General features: G+C 45.2%; 1 protein-coding gene across 1 annotated transcript; it reads left to right on the top strand.

Moving 5' to 3' along the window:
* The first annotated feature begins 2,260 nt into the window (after positions 1 to 2,260).
* LOC141171667 (chemerin-like receptor 1) lies at positions 2,261 to 3,602 on the top strand. Its single transcript, XM_073655330.1, has 2 exons — positions 2,261 to 2,322; positions 2,633 to 3,602. Exons 1-2 carry the CDS (start codon positions 2,261 to 2,263, stop codon positions 3,600 to 3,602), a joined length of 1,032 nt encoding a protein of 343 aa, XP_073511431.1.
* Positions 3,603 to 25,673: the final 22,071 nt, after the last annotated feature.

Here is a 25,673-nt window from a genome sequence, read left to right as displayed (position 1 = left end):
CCATTCAGAAGCCAAGAGGTAGATCTCCAGGCAAAATATTGGAGTTAACAAGTTGGCTCATCACAAGGTCTATCAGTTCTCGCAGGACAAACTACACTGGAGGCTACTCGCATGTTTCGTAATAGTGAGATCACAAACATCCATTCAAGCACTGTGTGACGCACGTAACACAAGTCTGGAATGGTGGCCCGAAAAAGGGTGAAGAGCTTCAACTTCAATATCATCATAAGAAGCTTCCGTTAAAGTTCTCAAAACAGTACGAGAAGTGGACAGTAGAAGATTGGAAATGGTTGATTTGGAGCGATGAGAGGAAAATCAATAGACTAGGCTCTGACGAGTGCAAATGGGTGTGGAAGAAACAAGGGAAAAGGGGGCTAGCAGATCGAGAAATTGAAGGAACTGTCAAGTTTGGAGGAGGAAGCCTGATGATATGGGGTTGTTTTACAGCCAAAGGTGTTGGATATTTTCCTAGGATCAATGGTGGCCTCCATGCTGAACTACTGTATATGTGAGTATCCTATAAGACGTGTTACTTTGTACAATCGTGTATTATGGGTATGAAAAGAATGACATACTGTTCCAACTTGACAATGACCTGAAGTTTATATTGAGATTGGTGAAGAAATGGTTCAATAACAATGAAATAGAATTGCTGGATTGGCCCCCACAGTCCCCAGACCTCAACACAATCTAACACTTGTGGGTAGAGTTTAAGAAAAAGTTGTATACATACCCAAGTGAGTTATCCAGTATTCACCAACTTTGGGAACATGTAGAAGAGACCTGGGATCAGATTTCAATCGAGGCATGTTTGAATCTGACTGAGCGCATGCCCAGAATGATTCAGCAGTGTTGAAAGCCAAAGGTGGATTTACAAAATACTAACAAGATAATAAAAATTTTAATTTAGATTTTTAGGAGCAAAACAGTAGCAATGCAGTGATAAGACAAGAATCTGCATAACTAATCATAAGCTAAATAGTTGCAAGTCAAGTTTATGTATGAGATAGCCAAGATGATTGTCTATAAAGTGATGGTAGTCTCACGTTCGAATCAGAAGTGGATGGTGAAATATAGACCCTGAAAGTCAAAAGTTCAAAACATTGTTACCTTTTTACTCATCACTGTACATCCTCCATTTGTATTTAATCACGCCTCATCCACTGGATACTGCCTCCACATGCAGTACATTGCTCCTCAGTTTCTATATACAGCCCTCCATATGCACTAAACCTGTTCTCAGCCCCTATATACAGATCCCTAATGTAATACATCTCTCTCCAACTCTTGTATACAGTTTCCTTATGTAGTATAGTCTCTCGAGCCCGTGCAAACAACCTCCATCTACAGTACATGCTCCTCAGCCTTCAGATGCAGCTCGTTGCATCTCTTGATCCTGTCCTCGTCTCTCTGTTACACGCACGCCGCTAGGTTCAGATAGGGGCGAGACAGGTTGCATGAATTCTTTGGAATGCTGGGTTAACCATTACTCATGGCAACCATAAACCATGTGCTGCATCTTCTTTCAGGTACACAGTGGTGTTGACCCTCAGACACAGACACGTAGGTTGTTTCACTTGCTGACCAGACACACTTGACAAGAGTCCTCATAAATGGTAGAACAATAGCATTTAATAAGATGCTGCACAGCCAGTGCAAGTTAAGTTTTATGAGCAACAGGCTCCAGTGACAAACAATACAGTTTCCTTAGCAGCACAGCAGTTCACAGTCTTCCCAGTAGTACAGGACAGCACAGTTCTAATGCAAAGGCACATAAATAAACACATCATTCTTTACAGCACAGTGAGATGGAGGAGGGGGGGAGGGTTTGCGGAGGGAGATTATCCCTGTGACACCATTTCTTACAGTCCATATCTTTATGCCTGACAATACTCTGCACTGCTAGTACAGGAACTCTACCTGACCTGTGCTTAGCTTCACTCCTGACTTGAATACTTTTCATTTGCAGGGGCTCTTCTGTGAGATACAGAATACACACACCATCTTTCTCTTCTGCTCCAGCCAGACAGTAGACAACTTCGCTACAATCCCCCTGGTGCTCTGCTAAAACACTCCCCTTCTCTTGTGACTGTGTTAACCCCTCTAGTTGCTGGATGCTTCTGGAGCACAACACTTCCTGTCTCCTGTGCTTGTGTTACTTCTAATAGTTGCTGAATGCGTTTAAAGCAACAGCACTACTTCTGCATGCCACAATCTGCAACAGCACTAATTCTGCTTGTCACATCTATCAGGTGGGAAGATGCGTATCCTCAAAGTTCCTGTGCGTGAGGATGTCCTGCTATTCCTAATGGGGCTGGAAATGTAAAGTTACAGCATCGTGGGACATTCTAAGGGCCGTCAGACGCTTCAGCATCACTGTACCTTGCAACACATCAACCATGGTCATATCACAGTCCCACATCACAGCGTGTGATGCAATCGAAAGTGGTTTTCTTCAAGGTTCAGTGTGGCTGAGGCACTTGGGAGTCATGTAGACCTTAACAGTTACTAGGCCACTGTTCTGGCAGCACTTCCCCCCTGCCCTCCACCCCAGCCCGCCCCTGCAAGGAAGATATTTATGAAAATATAATTTCTTCATTTTCCTAACATCTACCCTATCCTGTCTTCTCAGGTCACCAGACAAACACAACAACTTTTATTATTATGAGGTATATGCAAACATTATACAGAAGATGTCACTTACCATATTCAGTATTGTTTTTGCTCTCGGGATTATCGGTAATGGATTAGTCATCTGGATTGCCGGATTCAGGGTGAAGAACACAATCAATGCTGTGTGGTTCCTGAACCTGGCCATAGCGGACTTCCTCTGCTGTGCTTCTCTCCCTCTGAGAATTGCTGATTGGGCTACAATTTTCTCACTTTTGTCAAGCCCCCCAGATTTTGCATTTTGCATAGTGAACTTGTTTCTGTTTACGCTAAACATGAGTTCCAGTGTTCTTCTCATGATTATTGACCACTGTGTATCGCTCGTGTGCCCATTTTGGGCCAAAGTTCTTAGAACTTATAAACTGGTGTCAATCACTGCAGCGATCATTTGGGGGCTGAGCTTAATTGCAACTAGTTTAGTGTATTACATATATAGATGCCATTTACATAATCTAAAGGAATGGTGTATATTTGGTGATTACACATATCTTTATAAACAAGAGTTATATCAGACCATTCAGGTGATCAAATTAATTATAATGTTTGTGATACCTTTTCTTATCATCGTCACCAGTTATGTCACAATCTTCTACAAACTTAGAAATAGTAAGAAATCCCAGAGATCCTTTGGGATCATCACCGCTGTTATATTGTGTTTTTTTATTTTCTCGTTTCCATATTACATCTGGCCACTAACACCCTGGCATTATAGAAAGGATAGTCTTTTCTATATATTACACACTATTTTCACAAGCCTGGCTTTTCTTTATAGTTGCTTGAATCCAATCATTTATATATTCATGGGACTGGATTTCCAACAAGGTTTCTTCAGATCCATTCCCAACAGACTGGAAATAGCCTTGAGTGAACATCCTAATGACCTGAGTGGAGAACAAGAAGATATAGGAAATATTCGCACTTCTACTAAGTAATATATAATCCTGTTATCTACTCTATATGAGACCTCTCAATCTATCGGAGACTTGACTATGTTTAATATTTTTTTCTCCTTGTTTCCTTCCTCCTCTCATTCTAAAAGCCCTAAGATTTTATTTTCCAATCAACACAACTTAACGAGGGATTGATTTTTTGCACGATGAGATTTCGTTTTGAAAGACGCCCTTCATTTCAACATATAATGTGCAGAAAAAAAATCCCAAAGTCATGTGAAATGGTGAAAAAAAAATAAAAAATTGGAACCCTGACATATTTTTCATTCATTGAGGAAAAGAAGTGCCCGGGCAAAATGATTCTCCAGGTGATCAGAATTATGGTGATTAGGGATAAGAGGATCGATCTGCGAAGGATCAAGTTCAAGTCAAATTTCATGAAATTTAATTAAAAAAAAACTTGCCTGGCCCCATTTCCCACACTGCAGAAGCATTAGAGAGCAGGGTAATATCAGTTTCTTTTGCTTCGCAACCTACCCACAATGCCCTGCAGCTATGTAATCTAGCGGATTATCATACCTTGTACAGTGATAGATGGATGACGCACCCTACGTCATCTACAGATCCTTGTGAATCTTGCACCTGTATAGTTGAAGCTCAGGCCTTCACATCTGCACGTTACTCTTTCCCACTATGTCCTTTCATAGGCTGACGACTATTAACAGGAAGTGAAGTTGGCGCCAACGTATGCGCATTACAGAGCTTTTCTTTGCCCGTAGTAGGCCTACAGTTCATCTACACATAAGGAGGTTTCGCAAGGGCTAATGACATAGCATACATCATCCATATCAGTCAAGGTGGGAGGTTGGCGATTATGCCCAGAAAGAAGGCACAGACCTCCAACCACCGACACCCATCGAACAAGAGAGTGCAGATTAGCAATCGGTGATGAAGACTTGTAAAAGATATATTCTGTGGCATTTGGGTGGAGTTGGGTCTTATAAACAGTAGAGATGAGCGTTGTTCGACTCGAGCTGTTCGCCAATCTCAAATTCGAGCTGTTTTGGGCGGTGTTCGAGCCGTTCGGCGAACACGAACGATTTGAGAAAAATTCGGCTGTTCGAGGTTATGTTCGATAACTGTTCGTGCACCAAAATCATAACTGGATTTTTTCTCAGTAATGATGAAAATTAATGTTAATACGCAGTTTGAGTGTACAGCGGGGTGGGGGGAGGGGCAGGGGATGGATCTCTGCAGGAATAATGAAGATCTCCATTTTTTTTTCTCTTTCCCGCATTTACAGTGGGGAGGTGCAATCTGTCAGCCTATCAGCAGCGCACACACGGAGCGAAGTGCTTTTTTTCACACAAGCAAGGGCATGTGTCATTGGCAGTGTATGTCACATGTCCTTGCCCTATAAGACCAAGCCATTTTCCCCGTCGCCACCATTTTCTCACTGCTGCAGCTGCGTGTTAGACGGCACCGCTGTTGCTGTGTGCGCTATACCTTGTTAATTTCAAGCCAATTTTCGCACAAATCTACAGATAGCTTGGGAGTAGGGAATAGTTGTGATTGCAGTCCTTTTAAGGACTAGGTTACAGCATTTCCTATGACTTTTATCAGGCAGGTATGTGCTCCTAAATAGATAGATTGTGGGAGTAAAGACTAATTGTAATTGCAGTCCTTTTCAGGACTAGGTTACATCAGTTCCTATCAGTTTTTGCCAGGCAGGTCTGTGCCAGTGCTGTGCAAGTTTTTTTCACAGGATTTGGCTGAATCTAGCAAAGCTAATCCTTTTTGGCCTATTGCAGAGTGTGTTAGTCAGTGGAGTAGCCTATCTGTGTTGCAAGATATACCACCTGTGTATAGAATACCAATTTTTTTACTGCACCTAGTGAAGTAAAATCTTTTGGGCATAGCATCATTCTATTAGTCCATCTATACTGACCTCCATCAGGTTGCAAATTGAATATAATTTTTTTCTGCATCTAGCTCTGAAAAAATATTTGGGCTTCTAGCAGTGTGTGGGACTTGTTCTATTAGTCCATCTATACTGACCTCCATCAGGTTGCAAACTGAATATAATTTTTTTCTGCATCTAGCTCTGAAAAAATATTTGGCCTTCTAGCAGTGTGTGAGACTTTCTCTATTAGTCCATCTATACTGACCTCCATCAGGTTGCAAACTGAATATAATTTTTTTCTGCATCTAGCTCTGAAAAAATATTTGGGCTTCTAGCAGTGTGTGGGACTTGTTCTATTAGTCCATCTATACTGACCTCCATCAGGTTGCAAACTGAATATAATTTTTTTCTGCAACTAGCTCTGAAAAAATATTTGACCTTCTAGCAGTGTGTGGGACTTTCTTTATTAGTCCATCTATACTGACCTCCATCAGGTTGCAAATTAAAAATAATTTATATCTGCATCTAGCTCTGAAAAAATATTTGGCCTTCTAGCAGTGTGTGGGACATTCTCTATTAGTCCATCTATACTGACCTCCATCAGGTTGCAAATTAAAAATAATTTTTTGTCTGCATCTAGCTCTGAAAAAATATTTGGCCTTCTAGCAGTGTGTGGGACTTTCTCTATTAGTCCATCTATACTGACCTCCATCAGGTTGCAAACTGAATATATTTTTTTTCTGCATCTACCTCTGAAAAAATATTGGGCTTCTAGCTGTGTGTGGGACTTGTTCTATTAATCCATCTATACAGACCTCCATCAGGTTGCAAACTGAATGTAATTTGTTTCTGCATCTACCTCTGAAAAAATATTTGGGCTTCTAGCTGTGTGTGGGACTTGTTCTATTAATCCATCTATACAGACCTCCATCAGGTTGCAAACTGAATATAATTTTTTTCTACACCTACCTCTGAAAAAATATTTGGGCTTCTAGCTGTGTGTGGGACTTGTTCTATTATTCCATCTATACTGACCTCCATCAGGTTGCAAACTGAATATAATTTTTTTCTGCATCTAGCTCTGAAAAAATATTTGGCCTTCTAGCAGTGTGTGGGACTTTCTCTATTTGTCCATCTATACTGACCTCCATCAGGTTGCAAATTAAAAATAATTTTTATCTGCATCTAGCTCTGAAAAAATATTTGGCCTTCTAGCAGTGTGTGGGACTTTCTCTATTAGTCCATCTATACTGACCTCCATCAGGTTGCAAATTAAAAATAATTTTTTGTCTGCATCTAGCTCTGAAAAAATATTTGGCCTTCTAGCAGTGTGTGGGACTTTCTCTATTCGTCCATCTATGCTGACCTCCATCAGGTTGCAAATTCAAAATAATTTTTTGTCTGCATCTAGCTCTGAAAAAAATATTTGGCCTTCTAGCAGTGTGTGGGACTTTCTCTATTAGTCCATCTATACTGACCTCCATCAGGTTGCAAACTGAATATAATTTTTTTCTGCATCTAGCTCTGAAAAAATATTTGGCCTTCTAGCAGTGTGTGGGACATTCTCTATTAGTCCATCTATACTGACCTCCATCAGTTTGCAAATTAAAAATAATTTTTTGTCTGCATCTAGCTCTGAAAAAATATTTGGCCTTCTAGCAGTGTGTGGGACTTTCTCTATTAGTCCATCTATACTGACCTCCATCAGGTTGCAAATTGAATATATTTTTTTTCTGCATCTACCTCTGAAAAAATATTTGGGCTTCTAGCTGTGTGTAGGACTTGTTCTATTAGTCCATCTATACTGACCTCCATCAGGTTGCAAACTGAATACAATTTTTTTCTGCATCTAACTCTGAAAAAATATTTGGGCTTCTAGCTGTGTGTGGGACTTGTTCTATTAGTCCATCTATACGGACCTCCATCAAGTTGCAAAATGAATATAATTTTTTTCTGCATCTAACCCAGCCAATAGTTTTGGCCTAATACCACAGTTTAGCCACTCAGCTCTGCTCGGTTCCCATCCATTGTTTTTTTGTGCAAACAACTCCAGAGTTGTGAATTAGTTAACCACCAAAATGAGTGGAAAAAGGCCTGCTGCTGGTGGAAAGGGGAATAGGCGTGTTGGGAAGGGGATAAAAGGTTGTGTCCATGGGGTAGGTGTTAAAGCAACAGTAACATCTGCAGAAGAAAGACCATCTTCCAGCCAAACTAAAATGTCTACTTCTTTTAGCGGACAATGTGATAAGATCCCTTTCTTACGGCCACTCCAATCGCTACAAATTCCAGATGAGGCACAAAAACAGCAGGTGCTTCAACGGATATCAAGTGCTCCTTTAAGTGGGCTCTCCTCCACATCAACTTCAACATCACAAATACTCCAGTCCTCAAAGGTGTCACCCCAATCGCACTTGCTTCCTCACAGCTCCCAAATCTCCAGCTGCCCGTCTGAGTATGAGGTAGAACAGATGGTTGAGTCTGCAGAGCTGTTTACTCATACTATAGCCTGGGAATCAGAGGTCGACTCCAGCGCTTCTGTGAATCCAGACGAGGAAATGATCTGCACTGATGCCCAGAATCTTTATGAGTCGGAACCAGGACCAGACGCAGAAGGTTCTGACCATAATGTAGACCCTCATTCCCAAACTGTAACTCCTGTTGGTGGAGACAATGAGGAAGACGATGATGAGACTCAAATACCTGATTGGAGCGACAACTTTAGTTTTTTGTCAGGGCAGGAACAGGTTGGCTCTGAGGAAGACGGGTGTGATAACGCACAGGGTGATGATGATGAGGTTGGAGATCCCACTTACTGTCAACCCACAGTCAGCCAAGAGATGAGGTCAGCAGAGGAGGTGGAGGAAGATGCTAGTGACGACGAGGTCAGGTTGCGCGTTCCTGGACAGAGACGTAGTACTGGAAGCACGTCAACAACTGCATCCTCAAACACAACTCTGCCTCTCACCACAAGTCGTGGTGGCTCTTCAGGTCGCATGGATGCTAAGCCTTGCATAGCCTGGGCATTTTTTCAGATCGATAAATATGACCCAACTCGTGTTATCTGTAACATTTGTCAGCAAAAGCTAAGTAGAGGCCAAAAAATACATAGTTTGAGTACTTCATGCATGAACCGGCACATGGACATGAAGCATAAGTTGCAGTGGGAAGCTCAGTGTGCTACAATGCATCCTAGCCGGCCGGGCCAACCACCGTCTGCCATATCTTGTGCATCCGCGGCCTCTTCATCCTCTGTGACTGGGGGGACAGCAGTCACACCTGTTTTGGGGCGCAGACCTGCCACCTCTTTACCCGCAACAGCCAGCGTGATTGGCAGGTCATCATTTTCTTTGGAGGTGGTAACACCAGCTGATGTTGAGTGCTGTCCGACATCGATAGCACCACCTTTGGATCAAGGCAACCTAACATGTCCGCCTGCATCTTCCTCACAGACCGGCAGTTTGCCGGGGACACCCTTATCAACCCCGTCTAAGCACAATAGCCAGCCCTTGGTCCCTCAGATGTGGACAAGTAAAAGACCATTTCCTCCTAGCCATGAGAAAGCTAAGAGGTTGAATTTCACCATCTGCAAGCTCTTGGCTACAGAAATGCTGCCTTTCCGCCTGGTGGACACAGAGGATTTTCGAGACCTTATGTCCGTCGCAGTGCCCCAGTACCAGATGCCCAGTCGGCACTACTTCTCAAAGAAAGGTGTGCCTGCGCTCCACCAGCATGTCGCACACAACATCACCGCTTCTTTGAGAAACTCTGTGTGTGACAGGGTGCATTTCACGACAGACACTTGGACGAGTAGGCATGGACAGGGGCGTTACATGTCGCTGACTGGGCACTGGGTAACTATGGTGACAGCAGGACAAGGGGCTGCTGTCCAAGTCTTGCCGTCCCCACGAGTTGTGCGTCAATCCTCTTTATGTCAAAGTTCCTCCACTGCTTCTGCCTCCTCAACCTCCTCTCGGTCTTCCACCTGCACCCAAAGCCTGTCTGGTCATGTCACAAGCTTTCTAACTGCGCAGAAGGGATCCTGCACACCTCCTTACTATGCTGGCAGTAGGGCTCAACGTCATCAGGCGGTTTTTACATTATAATGTCTGGGAAATGTGAGTCACACAGCTGAGGAGTTGTGGTCAGCTCTGGAGAACCAATTTCATGAATGGTTGTCTCCACTGGACCTGAAACCAGGGAAGGCCGTGTGCGACAATGCTGCAAACCTGGGTGCGGCCCTTCGCCGAGGCAATGTCACACACGTGCCTTGTATGGCTCACGTGTTGAACCTGGTTGTCCAGCAATTTTTAGCCCACTATCCCAGACTAGATGGCCTTCTGCAGAGGGCATGGTCGATGTGTGCTCACTTCCGCTGTTCGCATCCCGCAACTCAGCGACTTACATCTCTACAGAAGTCGTTGGGCCTGCCACTTCACCGGCTAAAATGCGATGTGCCTACCCGGTGGAATTCAACTCTGCACATGTTCCAGCGACTGTGGCAGCACCGACAAGCCCTGGTGCAATACGTTCTGACGTATAGCCTGGGCCAACGAGATCCAGAGGTGGGGCAAATCACGCTGGAGGAGTGGTCTCAGATCAGGGACCTATGCACCCTTCTGCACAGTTTTGAAATGGCGACGAAGATGTTTAGTGCTGACGATGCCATTATCAGCATGACTATTCCGGTGATTTACATGCTGGAGCACATGTTAAACAGAATTCGGAGTCAGGTGGTGACACAAGAGGAGGTGGAGGAAGTAAAGGAGGAGGAGTTGTATGCGGAAGGGCTAACATCTGCAAGGTCCAGACGGTCGGCAGCACCAAGGCGGCAGGCATGTGAGGGTGGGGGAGATGGTTTTACCAGGGCGCATGGTAGCAGCCAAACTAGTGAGGAAGGTGCAGGAGCCCAGGAAGAAGTGGAGGACGAACTGATGGAAGACTCATCAGATGAGGGAGACCTTGATCACATTTCTGTTGTGCGAGGTTGGGGGGAGAGGACAGAGGAAGGAAGCATGATTGTTACCTCGCCACCAACACAACAGGGACTTGGTGCTCCTGGATGCGTAACACACATGAGTGCATTCTTGCTGCACTACCTGCAACATGACCCTCGAATTGTAAGAATTAGAAATAATCCTGACTACTGGGTTGCCACACTGTTAGATCCCCGGTACAAAAGTAAATTTGCAGAAATTATTCCTGCCATAGAAAGGGATGCACGCATGCAGGAGTATCAGCAGAGACTGTTGCAGAATCTTACATGTGCTTCTCCACAAAACACCAGTGGTGCACGTAGTGAATCTCACAGTTCCAACTTGCCAACCGTGGGACCGTCAACTGTTCAGCACTCAAACCGTAACAGAACCACAGTATCTGCTGGTAACATCAATTTTGCGGAATCATTTCACCACTTTTTTAGCCCATCCTTTGCAAGGCCACAGGAGACAAGAAGTCTGACACATAGTCAACGCCTAGAGACGATGGTACAGGAGTATCTCCAAGTAAACATTGAAGCCATGACTGTGTCACTGGACCCTTGCTCTTTTTGGGCTTCCAATCTGGATAAATGGCCGGAGCTAGCCACTTACGCCTTGGAGATCTTGTCATGCCCCGCAGCCAGCGTTCTGTCTGAACGTGTGTTCAGCGCTGCTGGTGGTGTGCTGACAGATAAGCGCACGCGGCTCTCCACTGATAATGTAGACAGACTCACGTTCATAAAGATGAACAAATCATGGATCCGAAACGACTTTTCTACCCCTGTGTCATCCTGGGGAGAGTAAAAGCTTGATGATTGGTTAAAATCACCCTACCAACCGTTTTAAGCATTCAAATTACTAATCATGTTTATCTGTATCTTGGCTGGAAAATAATTTGGGCTTTGCAGCAGTGTGCAGCACTGATTCTATTAGGCCATCTATAATAAGCTCCACCAGATTTAAAATTACTAATCATGTTTATCTGTATCTTGACTGGAAAATAATTTGGGCTTTGTAGCAGTGTGCAGCACTGATCCTATTAGGCCATCTATACTAAGCTCCATCAGATTTAAAATTAATAATAATTTTTAGCTGCATCTAGCCCGGAAAATAATTTTGGGGCTCCGAGATGCGCAAGACACATAAGTGCCTTCTTGCTGCACTACCTGCAACATGACCCTCATATTGTCAGAATTTGAAGTAATCATGACTACTGGGTTGCCACACTCTTAGATCCCCCAAACTTTTCCATCAACCTTTTCATTTTAATAAAGACCAAAAAAATGGTCATTTTTGAAATTATAAGCATTAGCAGGTTATTAGAAACTGAAATCAAACAGTTTTCAACTCAAAACTTTATTCTAGATGATGTTACATTTTCACATAGGACCCCTTGTTCGAAAGGAGCTTCTGAACTCTCTCGTCCATTGAATTTGTCAGGTTTTGGATGGTCTCTGCTTCAATTGTTTTGCATGAGGACAGAATACCCTCCCAGAGCTGTTGCTTAGATGTGAACTGCCTCCCGCTATCATAGACAATCCTTTTGATGATGCTCCAGAGGTTCTGAATGGGGTAGAGGTCAGGGGAGCATGGGGGTCACACCATAAGTTTGTCCCCTTTTATGCCCATATCAGCCAGAGATACAGATGTTTTATGTGCAGCATGAGATGGTGCATTATCATGCAAAAAAATTATCTTGCTGTGAAATACACGGTTCTTCTTCATGAACCATGGCAGGAAGTGCTGTTTAAGAAAATCCACATACATTATGGAGTTCATCTTTAGCGCCTTCAGGGATCCTAAAGGGGCCGACAATCTCTCTCCCCATGATTCCAGCCCAAAACATTACTCCACCTCCTCCTTGTTGGCGCTGTAGCCGTGTTTGTGTGTGGTGTCCATCAACCAGCCATCCTCCACTCCATCCATCTGAACCATCGAGCGCTGCACGGCACTCATCCGTGAACAAAACAGTTTTGAAATCAGTCTTCATGTAATGTTTGGCCCACTGGAGCCGTTTCTGCTTGTGTGAAGTGGATAGAGGAGGTCGACAGGATGGCGTATGCACAGCTGCAACCTCTGAAGGACCCTGCATCTTGTTGTTCGGGGGACGTTGGAGACACCAGCAGCTTCAAAAACTTGTCTGCTGCTAGGACAAGGCTTTTTTGCCGCTGCTCTTTTAACCTGACGTAATTGCCTGTAGGAAAGAGTCCTCAATTTGCCCTTATCAGCACGCACACGTGTGTACTGTGAATCAGCTACATACTTCTTGATTGCCAAGACACTTCATCCTGATCATCGCACAATGTTGATTGTAGTCATGCCTTGACCTAAACACTCCACAATTTGTTGCTTCTCAGCAGCCGACACATCCTTTTTCTTTCCCATTTTGGCAGAAAATGTAGGCTGCTTAATAATGTGAGACAGCCTTCTTAAGTAGTCTTGCCTTTCATTGGACACACCTGCCAAACTAATTAGCACAGGTGTCTGCAATTGCTTACAGTGATATAAAGAGCCCTGACACATATCACCATCAATGAGTTTAACTGACAAACAAACAAATTCTTCCCTTATCACTCCTAAACACTTTTTGCATAATAATTTGGAACACAGTGTACATGAGCTTTTCCACAAAACACCAGTGGTTCACGTAGTGAATCTTAGAGTTCTAAATTGCCAACCGTGGTCTGTATGGAGTTGTTCAATAAAGGGCCCAAAATTAAGATAACATAGATGGGAGAGGTCTCTATGAATAGGAATTCCTAAGTATTTGATACCCTGTGAGGGCCAGGCAAAGGGAAAGTTGGACTGGATGGAATCCTATATGGATTTGGGGAGGGAGACATCGAGGGCCTCAGACTTTGCTGCATTGATTTGAAAATTTGACCATGTAACAAAGTGATCTATTTCAGCCATAACAGCATGGATGGATATATGTGATTGAGTGATATATACAAGGACATCATCAGCAAATAGAGAGCACTTGTACTCGGTGCCTCCCACCTTAATCCACCTAATATTGGAGTTATGGCGAATTGATGAGAGCAGGTGCTCCGTCACTAGGATGTATAAGAGAGGGGACAGAGGACATCCCTGCCTTGTCCCATTGGTAATTGTGAAAGGTGATGAAAATATTCTGATGCACCCCCTGGGCCTTCGGACACCCAGAGCCGGACCCTTTTTGGTCGATGCTGGTGGTTGTAGTCTTCGTGGCGGCGACCCGGTTCCGTGGATCAGGGTGGTCAAACCAGTGGCGGAACTATTTATGTGGTTTTGATGTTTAAATGTCCGACTACGCCACCCGTGGATTGCGGTCAGAGTGAACCGCCGCTGCAGGGCAGACCGCTGAGGCTGGTGTTGTGGGTGCAGCAGAGCGTAGCATAACTCCCCACGGGAGGAGTATAGCCTCAGGGCAGTGTATGCGGAGGATGGGGGTGATGGTGCAGGGCAGCAGCAGTAACGAAACGGAGTCAGTGATGCAGTCCAGGGCCTTTACTCACAGTTCTTATTATCCAGACCACGTCTGCAGGTAACGGCTGCCCACGTCGTAATGTGCTCAGCAGGTGAGGGGCTCAGACAACTCCCAGATAACTTTGGAGCGCTTCACAGGACCCCCTTTGTGTGTCCTTTGTCTGGCCTTTCTTACCAACCCTTCTGTCCGGCTGCCTCGGGCCTCCTCTTGGTAAACTTGGCGCCAGTTTCCCTGACCCTATGTGGTGCCTTCCTAGCGGGTGTAGCGAGGGGCTGCGCCACATAAAATGTCACAGCCTCCGGTTTCTAGCTGAGGGTCGTTTCCTGCCTCCACTAGTTTCGGGGACCGGTCTCCCCCTTTGGCCTGACCCCTCCACGCAGGTGGATTCGGGCGTGCGGTGGTGACTCACCCGTCCGCACCCCTGGGATCCCTTCATTCCTCATTCCTGTAGCCTTCTCCGCTCCTCTTTCTTCCTTCTCCCTCTTCCAGGCCTGGGCCTCTGTTACTAGGCCCGCCTCCGGAACAGAGCTCATGCAGAGCTCCTGCTCCCTGCCACTTCTGCTCAGACTTCTCTGCACTGAACTAAGATGGTGCCCACCTTTTATACTCCCTTCTCAATGCACCCAGGAACTGCTTCCTCCCTGCTCCTGCACTACAGGGTTCCCCTTCCTCAGTGTTCCCTCCCCCCACTCCAGCCAGGGACAGGGACTGTCGTGCCAATCTCAGAGGCATATTGGTCACCCTGCCCCACGGCAATGTGGTGTAATGCATGCAGGTGTCGGGTCCTGATCCACACTCCATCCTTACCTGAGAGTGAGATATCACACCTCTGGGTGAGGTGCAATACCTCTGTAGCAACCGAGCCCTCAGGGTGCTACAGTTCCATTTATCTTCAGCCTAGGTGACGTATTGTGATACAGGGCCGTGATTTTGGCTATAAAAGGGTCCCCTAGACCCCTACCCCAAGCTTTTTAAGAGAATCATATATGGCGTGCCAGGAGACTCTATGGAATGCTTTCTCAGCATCCAACGAGAGTATCTAATTACAAATTTTTAACTGCATCTAGCCCAGGAAATACTTTGTGCCTAGTAGCAGTGTCTGCTAGTCAGCGGATTATCCCGGCTGTTAAGCAAGCTACACCACCTGTAGTTTGGACACTTAATTTTTTCAAAGGAAATGCTTCGGGACCACGGGATACTCAGTGAAGAGCATCAGGAGGCACCCCAAGGCATAGGGGCTGGGACTGGCAGTAGGATGCCTTGCGGTGGACAGCCGAGCTCGATCCTTATAAAAGCTTTTTAACTGCAGCAGCTTTAGTGGACGCTACTGGAGCTGGAATTACGCGGCTGCTGGCATGAGACTTGCCCTCCAATAGATCCTTGTAAATGGATTTAAAGTGTATTCATTCAAATTAGAGGGACATGTTAAATTAAAAAGCTTAGAGCTGCCTCCACCACAGGGGGGCTCGCTCGACCCACCAGCGGACAGGCACCAGTATTGGGAGATGGGGGTTGGCCGTCAGGATTCACCGCGGCTCTGGCACAAACCCGGCGACGCGGAGGTGGCACGGGCAGGAGCGGACTGAACGTGTTGGCTTCTCACTTTTTGGATTTTAGAAGGGCATGACATGCCTATATCTGTGTCTCCCCCTCCTTTTACTCCTCCACCTCTTTTCATTTCGCATGACTATATGTACTTGTCACTTTTCCATGTGTTAGTTGTGTCTTCTGAGCAGTTTGTCAGCTTTTGGACACCTTTGAAGGTGTTTTCTATGTGTTTCTATGTGTTTTTGTTTGCCTGCCATTGGTTTTAACGGTGTTCGAAGGTGTTCGACGAACAGTTCGACTAACAGTTCGGCGAACACACGGGTGTTCGACGAACCGAACCGAACTCGAACACTACGGGGGTGGCTCAACACTAATAAACAGGTCAATGGACTGCGATAATAGACCAGTTAAAGATGATGGCTTTAATTTATATGACGAAAACCTGGTGTTGGGTTCCCTTTACATTTCATACTTTTGTTCATTCCAATTTTAACCTCAGGCGCCTCATCATGCTAATGTTTGGATTAGTAATGGTAAGGTTCTTTAACCCCTTCATGACCTTGCGATTTTCCGTTTTTCTGTTTTCGTTTCTTGCTCTTCTTCTTCCCAAAGCCATAACTTTTTTATTTTTCCATCAAAATGGACAGGCGAGAGTGTAACATTCCTGGCATCGTGCTTGCATGCTGCACCACCTCCCACCATGCAAGACCGAAATCTTACCTGTCCGTCCATGCTGCAGTCTTTGCTCCAGTCCCTGCTGTGTCCATGTCTCATATGATTGCTTAGAGCGTCGGCGCAGCTTTCTGCTTGTTTCTTATAGCTACTGTGTGCACAGTCCTAATGCGTACCCAGCCTATTGCTGTCAGTCACTGGATACTTAAACCCCCTTCACCCAGTAGGAGTTGCCTGAGCAACACTTTCACTCAGTTTGTCTTTGCAACTGAGTTGCCAGGTCCTGTCCTGTATCTAGTCTGTTCTGCCACCCTTGGGGCTGAGTACCCAGGGCCGCTACCTATACCTCTGACTTTTAGTCTGTTTCCGCCACCCTGGGGGCTGAGTAACCAGGGCCGCTACCTGTATCTCTGACTTCTAGTCTGTTTCCGCCACCCTGGGGCCTGAGTTCCCAGGCTCGTTCCTGTATCTTGTTCCCGGTTCAGTTCCTGTCTGAACAGTGTCCTAGCGCATTACTTTTTTCTCTCTATGTCCATACCTTCCCCTTTTCTGCAGTGTCTGAACCTGCACCTAACTCCAACTAGTTGTCTCTGTACTTCTGTTTGTGAGTTTTGTGTCCACTCGCTACTTCATTGTAAGTACCTTGTGTGTATCTGGTTCTGCTTGTCCCCTTTCCCTGCCTCTGTATCTACCTCCATCTTCCTGTATTTTCCAGTCTGTTCCATGTGACTAGAGCCCTGTCCTGTCTGCCTTCACCTTCTGCTCTGTTCTGCTCTGCTTGTTCACCGCTCCGGCGGTTCCGCTCTTCCCGCTTGTTCACCGCTCCTGCGGTTCTGTTCAGCTCTGCTTGTTCACCACTCTGGCAGTTTCACTCTGCTCCGCTTGTTTACCGCACCTGCGGTTCTGTACTGCTCTGCTTGTTCACCGCTCCAGCAGTTCTGCTCTCTTCCGCTTGTTTACTGCACCTGCGATTTTGCTCCGCTCTGCTTGTTCACCACACCTGCGGTTTTGCTCCGCTCTGCTTGTTCACCGCACCTGCGGTTTTCCTCCTCTCTGCTTGTTCACCGCACCTGCGGTTTTGCTCCGCGCTGCTTGTTCACCGCACCTGCGGTTTTGTTCCGCTCTGTTTGTTCACTGCACCTGCGGTTTTGCTCCGCTCTGCTTGTCCACCGCACCTGCGGTTTTGCTCTGCTTTGCTTGTTCACTGCACTTGCGGTTTTGCTCCGCTCTGCTTGTTCACTGCACCTGCGGTTTTGCTCCGCTCTGCTTGTTCACCGCACCTGTGGCTCTGTTCCTGTATCCCAGTCTGTATTGGTCCTTATCCAGCCTGCGTTGATACCTGCCAGTATCTGCATATTTGCATTCCAGACGTGCCTGTCAGCACCCGCCTGTCTGCATACCAGCCGTGCCTGCCAGTACCCACCTGCCTTCATACCAGCTGTGCATGCTAAGTACCCACCTGCCGTCATACCAGCCTTACCTGCCAGTACCCAACTGTCTGCATACTAGCTAACCTGCCTGTTCCTGCATTCCCCGGTGTGGGTCAACAGCTGTGATCGGGGTCTGACCTGGAGTAGCACCTGGTCCCTTTGCTCGGTTCCTCCCTGGTTCACGGAGTCGACTGAGCCGCCGTGAGACCTTGGTCGGACCCGGTTGATACTTAGTTATGCCCCTCCAGGCACTCCTCGGTTAATGGTCCAGTGGAATCACTAATCACGCTCATGACAGTCAGTCCGGGCGCGAGCGTTACACTTTGCTTAATCCATGGTTCCCATTGAGCCCCACGGCCCTTCGCTCTCCCAGACATTTGAATCCTTGTCTGACGAATACATGCACCAAGAAAAAAATTCTTCTCAAGCTGAGGTCCAGATGATATACACACCAGCCCAAATGGAGCTATCAGCACTTGTTCCTGCGGATCCACCACGGTACTATGGGGATCCAAAACAAAGCCGTGCATTTGTGGAGCAATATATGCTGCATTTCAAATTCTATGCTCACTATTTTCCCACTGATCGGGTGAAATTAGCATTCATGATGTCCTATTTAGCGGGTGATGCCTTGAATTGGATCACCCCCCTATGGGAAGCATGGGATCCTATTGTCTTTGACCTGCAGGCCTTCCTGGCGGCCTTTCTAATGGTCTTCAATGACCCTAATCCTGAGGCTTCTGCTAAAGCTTCCCTTCCCAGTATCCTGAAGCAGCCCCGATGGGTAATGTGTGTAGGTAGCCTACCAGTTCTCCAGCCTGAAGAGACTGCTGCCCACACAGAATCCACACAGGATGACAATGCTCAAAAGAATACTTTCCTTCCCAACCGCAAGAGGCAGTTCAGTTGTGCAAGGCATAGAGGTAAACCGTCACGCCAGGTTCTGTCCTCCCAATGACCTCCTGTTCCCCAGCCTGTAGAGGCAGCTCTCCACACAGAATCCATGAAGGATGACTATGTTCATCAGGCAAAGCAGAGGCCAGAACTCAGTCACAAAATTGGATTGCTGTCACGCTGCGGTTGTTTGGGACCCCCTGACGGTCTTTTTCCAGTGAAGGTTGTAGAATCCAAAGACATTAGGCCTGTAGGAGAGGCTGCCCTTGGCGTTAGTGTTTCCTCTTCACAGATGACCATGACTGTCTCCGTGGCAAGTGAAGGCCTTGGTTTAACCGGAAGTTTCGGGCTTAAAGTCTTGAAGAGTCGGTGTTTGATTCCCGTCCAACAACTCTAGAAGCCGGTTTGGGCATTATCAGCGGAAGGACGAGCCCTACTCAGAAACAATCAAAATATGTCTGTACAAATTAAGCTCCAGAATGGAGCATTACACATTCCAGGTGCTGTCTGGTTTACCCACAGGTCGTCCAGAGTCGAGAGATCTAGTGCCCGCTCAGGTCTGGAGATCCTGCATGGTGTTTCCTGCGGGACTGCTGAGGTGCAAGGGGTGTCCAGTCCCCATATCTGCAGGACAGTCAGCAGTTTCTTCTTTTTCACCAGATCTGCTAGTCGCTGATTCGCTGTACGCTGAAGTCTCCGAAGGAAGGGAAGCAGAGGCATTGTCCCCACACAGTCTCGACAATTGTACCAATGATCTGGCTTTAGGCACCGCCCCGCCTCGCAGACGTGTCATCTCAGAAACCAGACTGAATTTGGTCCCTAAGCAAGGATCCTCCATCTCTAACAAATCTGGCAAGAAGTCCATTAAGGCAGTGGCTACCTCCAAGTCTCTGCACCCCTCCAACCAGGCGGAGGACCTCGAGTTGTCCCGTGAATCCTTTGGGGTACTCCCCGATGATAACAAATGGAAAGAGACTTTTCTGCACCCTGTACCTGGTACTTCGCCCATTTCATCCAGTAAGCTTGGCAAATTGCACGTCAAGGCTGTAGCTTCCCACGAGTCTCTGCACCCCTCCAACCCGGTGGAGGATCTCCAGTTGTCCCGTGAATCCTTTGGGGTGCTACCTGATATTAATAAGTGGAGAGAGACTTTCCTGTGTCCTGTTCCTGGTACCTTGCCCACTTCATCTGTTGCTGAGGATGGCAAGATGGAAGAAAGCATCCTAGTTACCAAGACGATGAGACCAGCTTTGTTCCCTCTAGTGGACAGAAGAGGAAATCTTCTTGAGGAGAAGGATCCACCTCCAAATTCCCTGCAGATAATCCTTGCTGGCTGGAGGAAGAGGGGGTGTAAAGGGGGGGGACTGTAACATCCCTGGTGGCGTGCTTGCATGGTGCACCACCTCCCACCATGCAAGACCGCAATCTTACCTGTCAGTCCATGCTGCACTCTTTGCTCCAGTACCTGCTGTGTCCAAGTCTCTTGTCTGATTGCTTAGGGCATCGGCACAGCTTTCTGCTTGTTTCTTATAGCTACTGTGTGCACAGTCCTAATGCGTACCCAGCCTATTGCTGTCAGTCACTGGATACATAAACCCCCTCCACCCTGTAGGAGGTGCCTGAGCAACACTTTCACTCAGTTTGTCTTTGCAACTGAGTTGCCAGGTCCTGTCCTGTATCTAGTCTGTTCTGCCACCCTGGGGGCTGAGTACCCAGGGCCGCTACCTGTACCTCTGACTTTTAGTCTGTTCCCACCACCCTGGGGGCTGAGTACCCTGGGCCGCTACCTGTATCTCTGACTTCTAGTCTGTTTCCGCCACACTGTGGGCTGAGTTCCCAGTCTCGTTCCTGTATCTTGTTCCTGTCTAAACAGTGTCCTAGCCTGTTACTTGTTGCTCTCTATGTCCGTACCTTCCCTTTTTCTGCAGTGTCTGAACGTGCACCTAACTCCAACTCATTGTCTCTGTACTTCTGTTTGTGAGTTTTGTGTCCACTCGCTACTTCATTGTAAGTACCTTGTGTGTATCTGGTTCTGCTTGTCCCCTTTCCCTGCCTCCTTATCTACCTCCTGTTTTCTAACCATCTTCCTGTATTTTCCAGTCTGCTCCATGTGACCAGAGCTCTGTCCTATCTGCCTTCACTTTCTGCTTTTTTCTGCTCTGCTTGTTCACCGCTCCGGCGGTTCCGCTCTTCCCGCTTGTTTAGCGCACCTGCGGTTCTGTTCTGCTCTGCTTGTTCACCGCTCTGGCGGTTCTGCTCTGCTCCGCTTGATTACCGCACCTGCAGTTTTGCTCCTCTCTGCTTGTTCACCGCACCTGCGGTTTTGCTCCGCTCTGCTTGTTCACCGCACCTGCGGTTTTGCTCCGCTCTGCTTGCTCACTGCACCTGCGGTTTTTCTCTGCTAGTCCACCGCACCTGCGCCTCTGTTCCTGTATCCCAGTCTGTACTGGTCCCTATCCAAGCTTGCATTCATACCTGCCAGTATCTGCCTGTCTGCATTCCAGGCGTGCATGTCAGCACCCGCCTGTCTGCATACCAGCCGTGCTTGCCAGTACCCACCTGCCTTCATACCAGCCGTGCCTGCTAAGTACCCACCCGTCTGCATACCAGCTAACCTGCCTGTTCTTGCATTCCCCAGTGTAGGTCAACAGCTGTGACCTGGGTCTGACCTGGAGTAGCACCAGGTCCCTCTGCTCGGTTCCTTCCTGGTTCATGGAGTCGACTGAGCCGCCGTGCGACCTTGGTCAAACCGGGTTGATGCTTAGTTACGCCCCTCCAGGCACTCCTCGGTTGATGGTCCAGTGGGATCACTAATCACGCTCACGCCAGTCAGTCAGGGCGCAAGCGTAACAGAGAGCTCATTTTTTTGCGGAAAAAGGTTTTTTTTTGAACGACACTTTTTATTTTACCGCATAGTGTACTAGAAAATTGGAAATAAATTCCAAGTGTGTTGAAATTGCAAAAAAGTTAAATTCCACAATTGTTTTTTGGGTGTTTTATTTACCATGTTCACTTAATGCTAAAGCTGGCCCAGCAATGTCATTTCCCAGGTCAGTACGAGTACACAGATGCCAAATATATATAGGTTATCTTTTATTTAAGTGATGAAAAAACATCCAAAGTTTGCAAGAAAAAAAATGGTGCCATTTTTCGAGACCCATAGCATCTCCAATTTTTGGGACCTGGATGCTTCATCCTTCTTATATATAGCAGAAATCATCATGTCCTATAAACATTAACCCCCGGCTATCATGGCAACCCACCAGCACCTCGTGATCAGCCGAGAGAGGCACCCATCGGCGTGTCTTGTGTTGCACTTCCGTCGGACCTGAGTTAAAAGCAGCTGTCGGAGATTGACAGCGGCATTTAACATGTTAACAGCCGCGGGTGGATTGCGATTCAACCCTTGGCTCTTAGAAGCATATGACAGCTGATCAAATCAGCTGTCATGTGCCAGCCAGAAAAGACGAGGGCTCAGTGACAGAGCCTGCATCAATTAAAGAACACGACCTATCACATACCTATACGTCATAGGTTGTGAGGTGGTTGAAGGGTTGATACTGACTTTTAGGATTGCTACCCCCATTAGGTGGCGCTAGAGTTCAATTTTTTTCCACCTTGAAGAGGCTATTTTTACATTAACATTTCCTGTTGAGCATTGAATGGCCTATATATCTCTTGACGCCTGCTTAGTACCCACCATAAGGAGAAAAGTTTCCCCCTTACACCTGGAGAAGTAGTGGGACAGCAGGAGTTCTCCAATGTTGCTCCAAGACAGTTTTATTTCTAATGATGAATCGATGTGTGTTTTGTAAATTACGTTTTATCACTGATTATCATGTTTAACCCCTTAGTGACAAACCAAATTTTGACTTTAATGATCAAACCAAATTTTTAAATTCTGACCACTGTCACTTTATGAGGTAATAACTCAGGCACACTTTAACAGATCTCTCTGATTCACAGACTGTTTCTTCGTAACATATTGTACTTCACGATAGTCGTAAAATTTCTTCGATATCACTTGCGTTTATTTGTGAAAAAAAAGGAAATTTGGCGAAAATGTAGAAAATTTTGCAGTTTTCAAACTTTTCATTTCTATGCCCTTTAATTAGAGAGTTATGTCACACAAAATAGTTAATAAGTAACATTTCCCCCATGTCTACTTTACATTAGCACAGGTGCTTCACTGCAACTGAAGCAACGTGGAAGAAAATAATGAACTTTTTTTTTTTCACAAAAAGTTTAATTTAGACCCAATTTTCTTTATTTTCACAAGAGTAACGGGAGAAAATAGACCCCAAAATTTGTTGAGAAATTTCTCCTGAGCATGCACATATCCCATTTGGTGAGGAAAACTACTGTTTGGGCGCATGGCAGGGTTCGTAAGAGACGGAGCATCGGTTGACTGTTTGAACGCCAAATTGGCTGGAATCAAGAGCCAATGTCGCGTTTGGAGAGGTCCTAATGTGCCTAAACAGTAAAAAAAAACTCACAAGTGACCCTATTTTGAAACTACACCCCTCAAGGATTTTGTCCTGGGGTATAGTGAGCATTTTGAACCCACAGGTACAGCACAGAATCTGAAAAAAGTTATTTTTTTTCACAAAATGCTTGCTTTAGCCCCAAGTTTCTCACTTTTGCAAGGGGTAACACCAAAAAATGGACCCCATAGTTTGATACCCACTTTGTTACAAGCTTGGCAATTTCCCATATGTAGTCAAAAAGTTCTGTTCGGACAAATGGAAGGTGCAATATTTGAATTTTGAAGCACAAGTTTGGCTGTGGGCACCATGTCCCATTTGTAGGTGCCCTAAGGTGCCTAAACAGCTGAAACCCCCAACAAATAACCACATTTTGGACTGTACCTGCAGACAGGAGCAAGCAATAAGAGCCAGCAATAGTGCTATGTTGTATCCCTGTAACACTGATGTTACAACATCTTATTAATCACTAACAATCTTATATCTCTGTAACCTGAGAAGTATTTGGTATAAAAGTTGCATGAATAAATGTACAACATATTTCACTTTGTTCCAATAATAAAAATGTTGTAAACACAAAAACAAGAAAAATTGTATTAATGTCGGCATTGTAATGTCTCTCTGGATATTGAACTTATTCTTCACAGTTGTGTCTCTTATAGAGGTAATTTCATCTCAGACATTTATAAGTTTTTCACAGGATGGTGGACCCCAAATTCCAATATAGATGTTGGTCCCGAGGTGGGACGTATCCTGCACCATGAGAATATGACGTTATGCATATATGGTGTGTTCTTTTTTGCTCTCATGGTAAATTGTTCTGACATATATAATCTTACATGTTTATAACCTCAAATGTATTTAAAAAAATGTAAAAAAAAAAGTATTAAATTAAGGTAATCAATAAGTTGCAATTAAAAAAAATGTTATAATAAAAAAATTGAAAATTAAAAAATGAATCATCAAATGATGTTAAAGTCGACATTGTAACCATACAGTATGAAAATGATTTTTTTTAATACAGTATCCATTCCACATTGTTATTATATTGTATGATAATTAATAGAAATGAGCGGATCAGTCAAAATTTGAAATCACACAATCATATAGATTTGGTTGGTGGCTGATTGAGGTCATGGACAGAATGACTGTCGATAGAGCGGTGACATTCCTCGTTCTTGTTTCTTCTTGTTTCTCTGTGTCCACTCCCTTAAAATGTTGCAGTTATTCAAGCACATTTAAGGCTTCAACCGTTTCAGTATCTGATCATCTAATCACACAATAAGTCACTCTGACTCAGATAATTATGTACGGCCATATGATACACTCCCATCAGAGACTGATAATGGAGCAAACCATATTATAATGCAAGTATTCTCAATAACACTGTGACAACTTCAGCCATGGAGGAGACGGAGAACATTCTACAACACCATCTCTTCAGAAGTAGCCGGTAAGATATCAGGTTTCTTTTAATTTGGACCTCTAAAGGGATTGTCCATAAACATGGCTGTTTCCTTCCATATACAGGACATTTGCCCATAGGTTGTGTCTGGTAGTGTACTTCATATTTCGTAACACTTTGTTTCTCAGGAGAACCCTCTTTGCATTCACCTCCATGTTAAAGCTTTTTCACTCTTACAAATTCAAAAAGAGTAAAAGATTTTTTTAGTTGTTTTTTTCTTTCCTGATTGAAGAAGTATATTGATATTTCATGTTTCATGTTATATTGACCTTTTCTTTTGTGTTCATTATTTTTCTATGTGATCCACATGTTGCATATATTTAATCTGATGTCATAGAAGGGAGTGTCTAAGGGTTTTTAATGATCGGGCAGCACATCAGAATCTTACGATTAAGACCACTAAGTCAAAACGTGTGAATATGTATCGTTGTCTTGCTATGATGTTTTAAAATGGATTACGAATAAAACTATACATTTTTACCTGAGATACGTCTCATGACTCTGTCCTTACAGTTCATCTTGGTATTAGCAATACTGTCCGACAAATAACCAGGAATTTTTGGTGGCCAACCATCTTTCGTGATTGTAGTGAACACGTTGTTATTATTATTATTATTTATTATTATAGTGCCATTTATTCCCTGGCTCTGTACATGACAAAAAGGGGTATACTTAGCAAAAGCAATTACAATAATCTTGAACAAAACGTGATGGCGACTGGTACAGGAGAAGCGAGGACCCTGCCCGTGAGGGCTCACAATCTACAAGGGATGGGTGAGTATACAGTAGATGAGGGTAGGGCTGGTCGTGTCTGGTAACTGGTAAATCCATATACATGTTAGTGCCTACAAAATTTGTGCTGGAATGAAAATACCCCAAACTCACCCCACTGGACTTTTTCAGCCCTTACCCACTCCAAAAAATCCTTGGACCCACCTCTCCATGGCCTTCATTACTAATCTCCCACTCTCAGAAGGGAAGTCTGTTATTTGGCTAGTGGTGGAAAGATTCAGCAAAGAGTGTCATTTTGTTCCTCTTTCTGGTTCCCAAATCTTAAGTAAGTTGTTTATCAAACACATTGTGTGTCTACTTAGGATTCTGGAAAATATTGTTTCCAACAGCGAAACTCAGTGCGTTTCCAAATTCTGGAGAGTGTTGAGGGTGTTCTGCTATAGTAAGGTTAATACTGAATTGTCTTTCTCATCTGGTTATCGCCCAGAGACCAATGGTCAGATTGCAAGTTCCAATCAAACACTCAAGCAGTATCTTCGG

Source organism: Phyllobates terribilis, unplaced genomic scaffold (assembly GCF_046119375.1).
Source record: "Phyllobates terribilis strain yellow unplaced genomic scaffold, ASM4611937v1 Scaffold_12__6_contigs__length_324123572, whole genome shotgun sequence".
Taxonomy (NCBI): domain Eukaryota; kingdom Metazoa; phylum Chordata; class Amphibia; order Anura; family Dendrobatidae; genus Phyllobates; species Phyllobates terribilis.
This window is presented reverse-complemented; position numbering and strand designations above follow the sequence as displayed.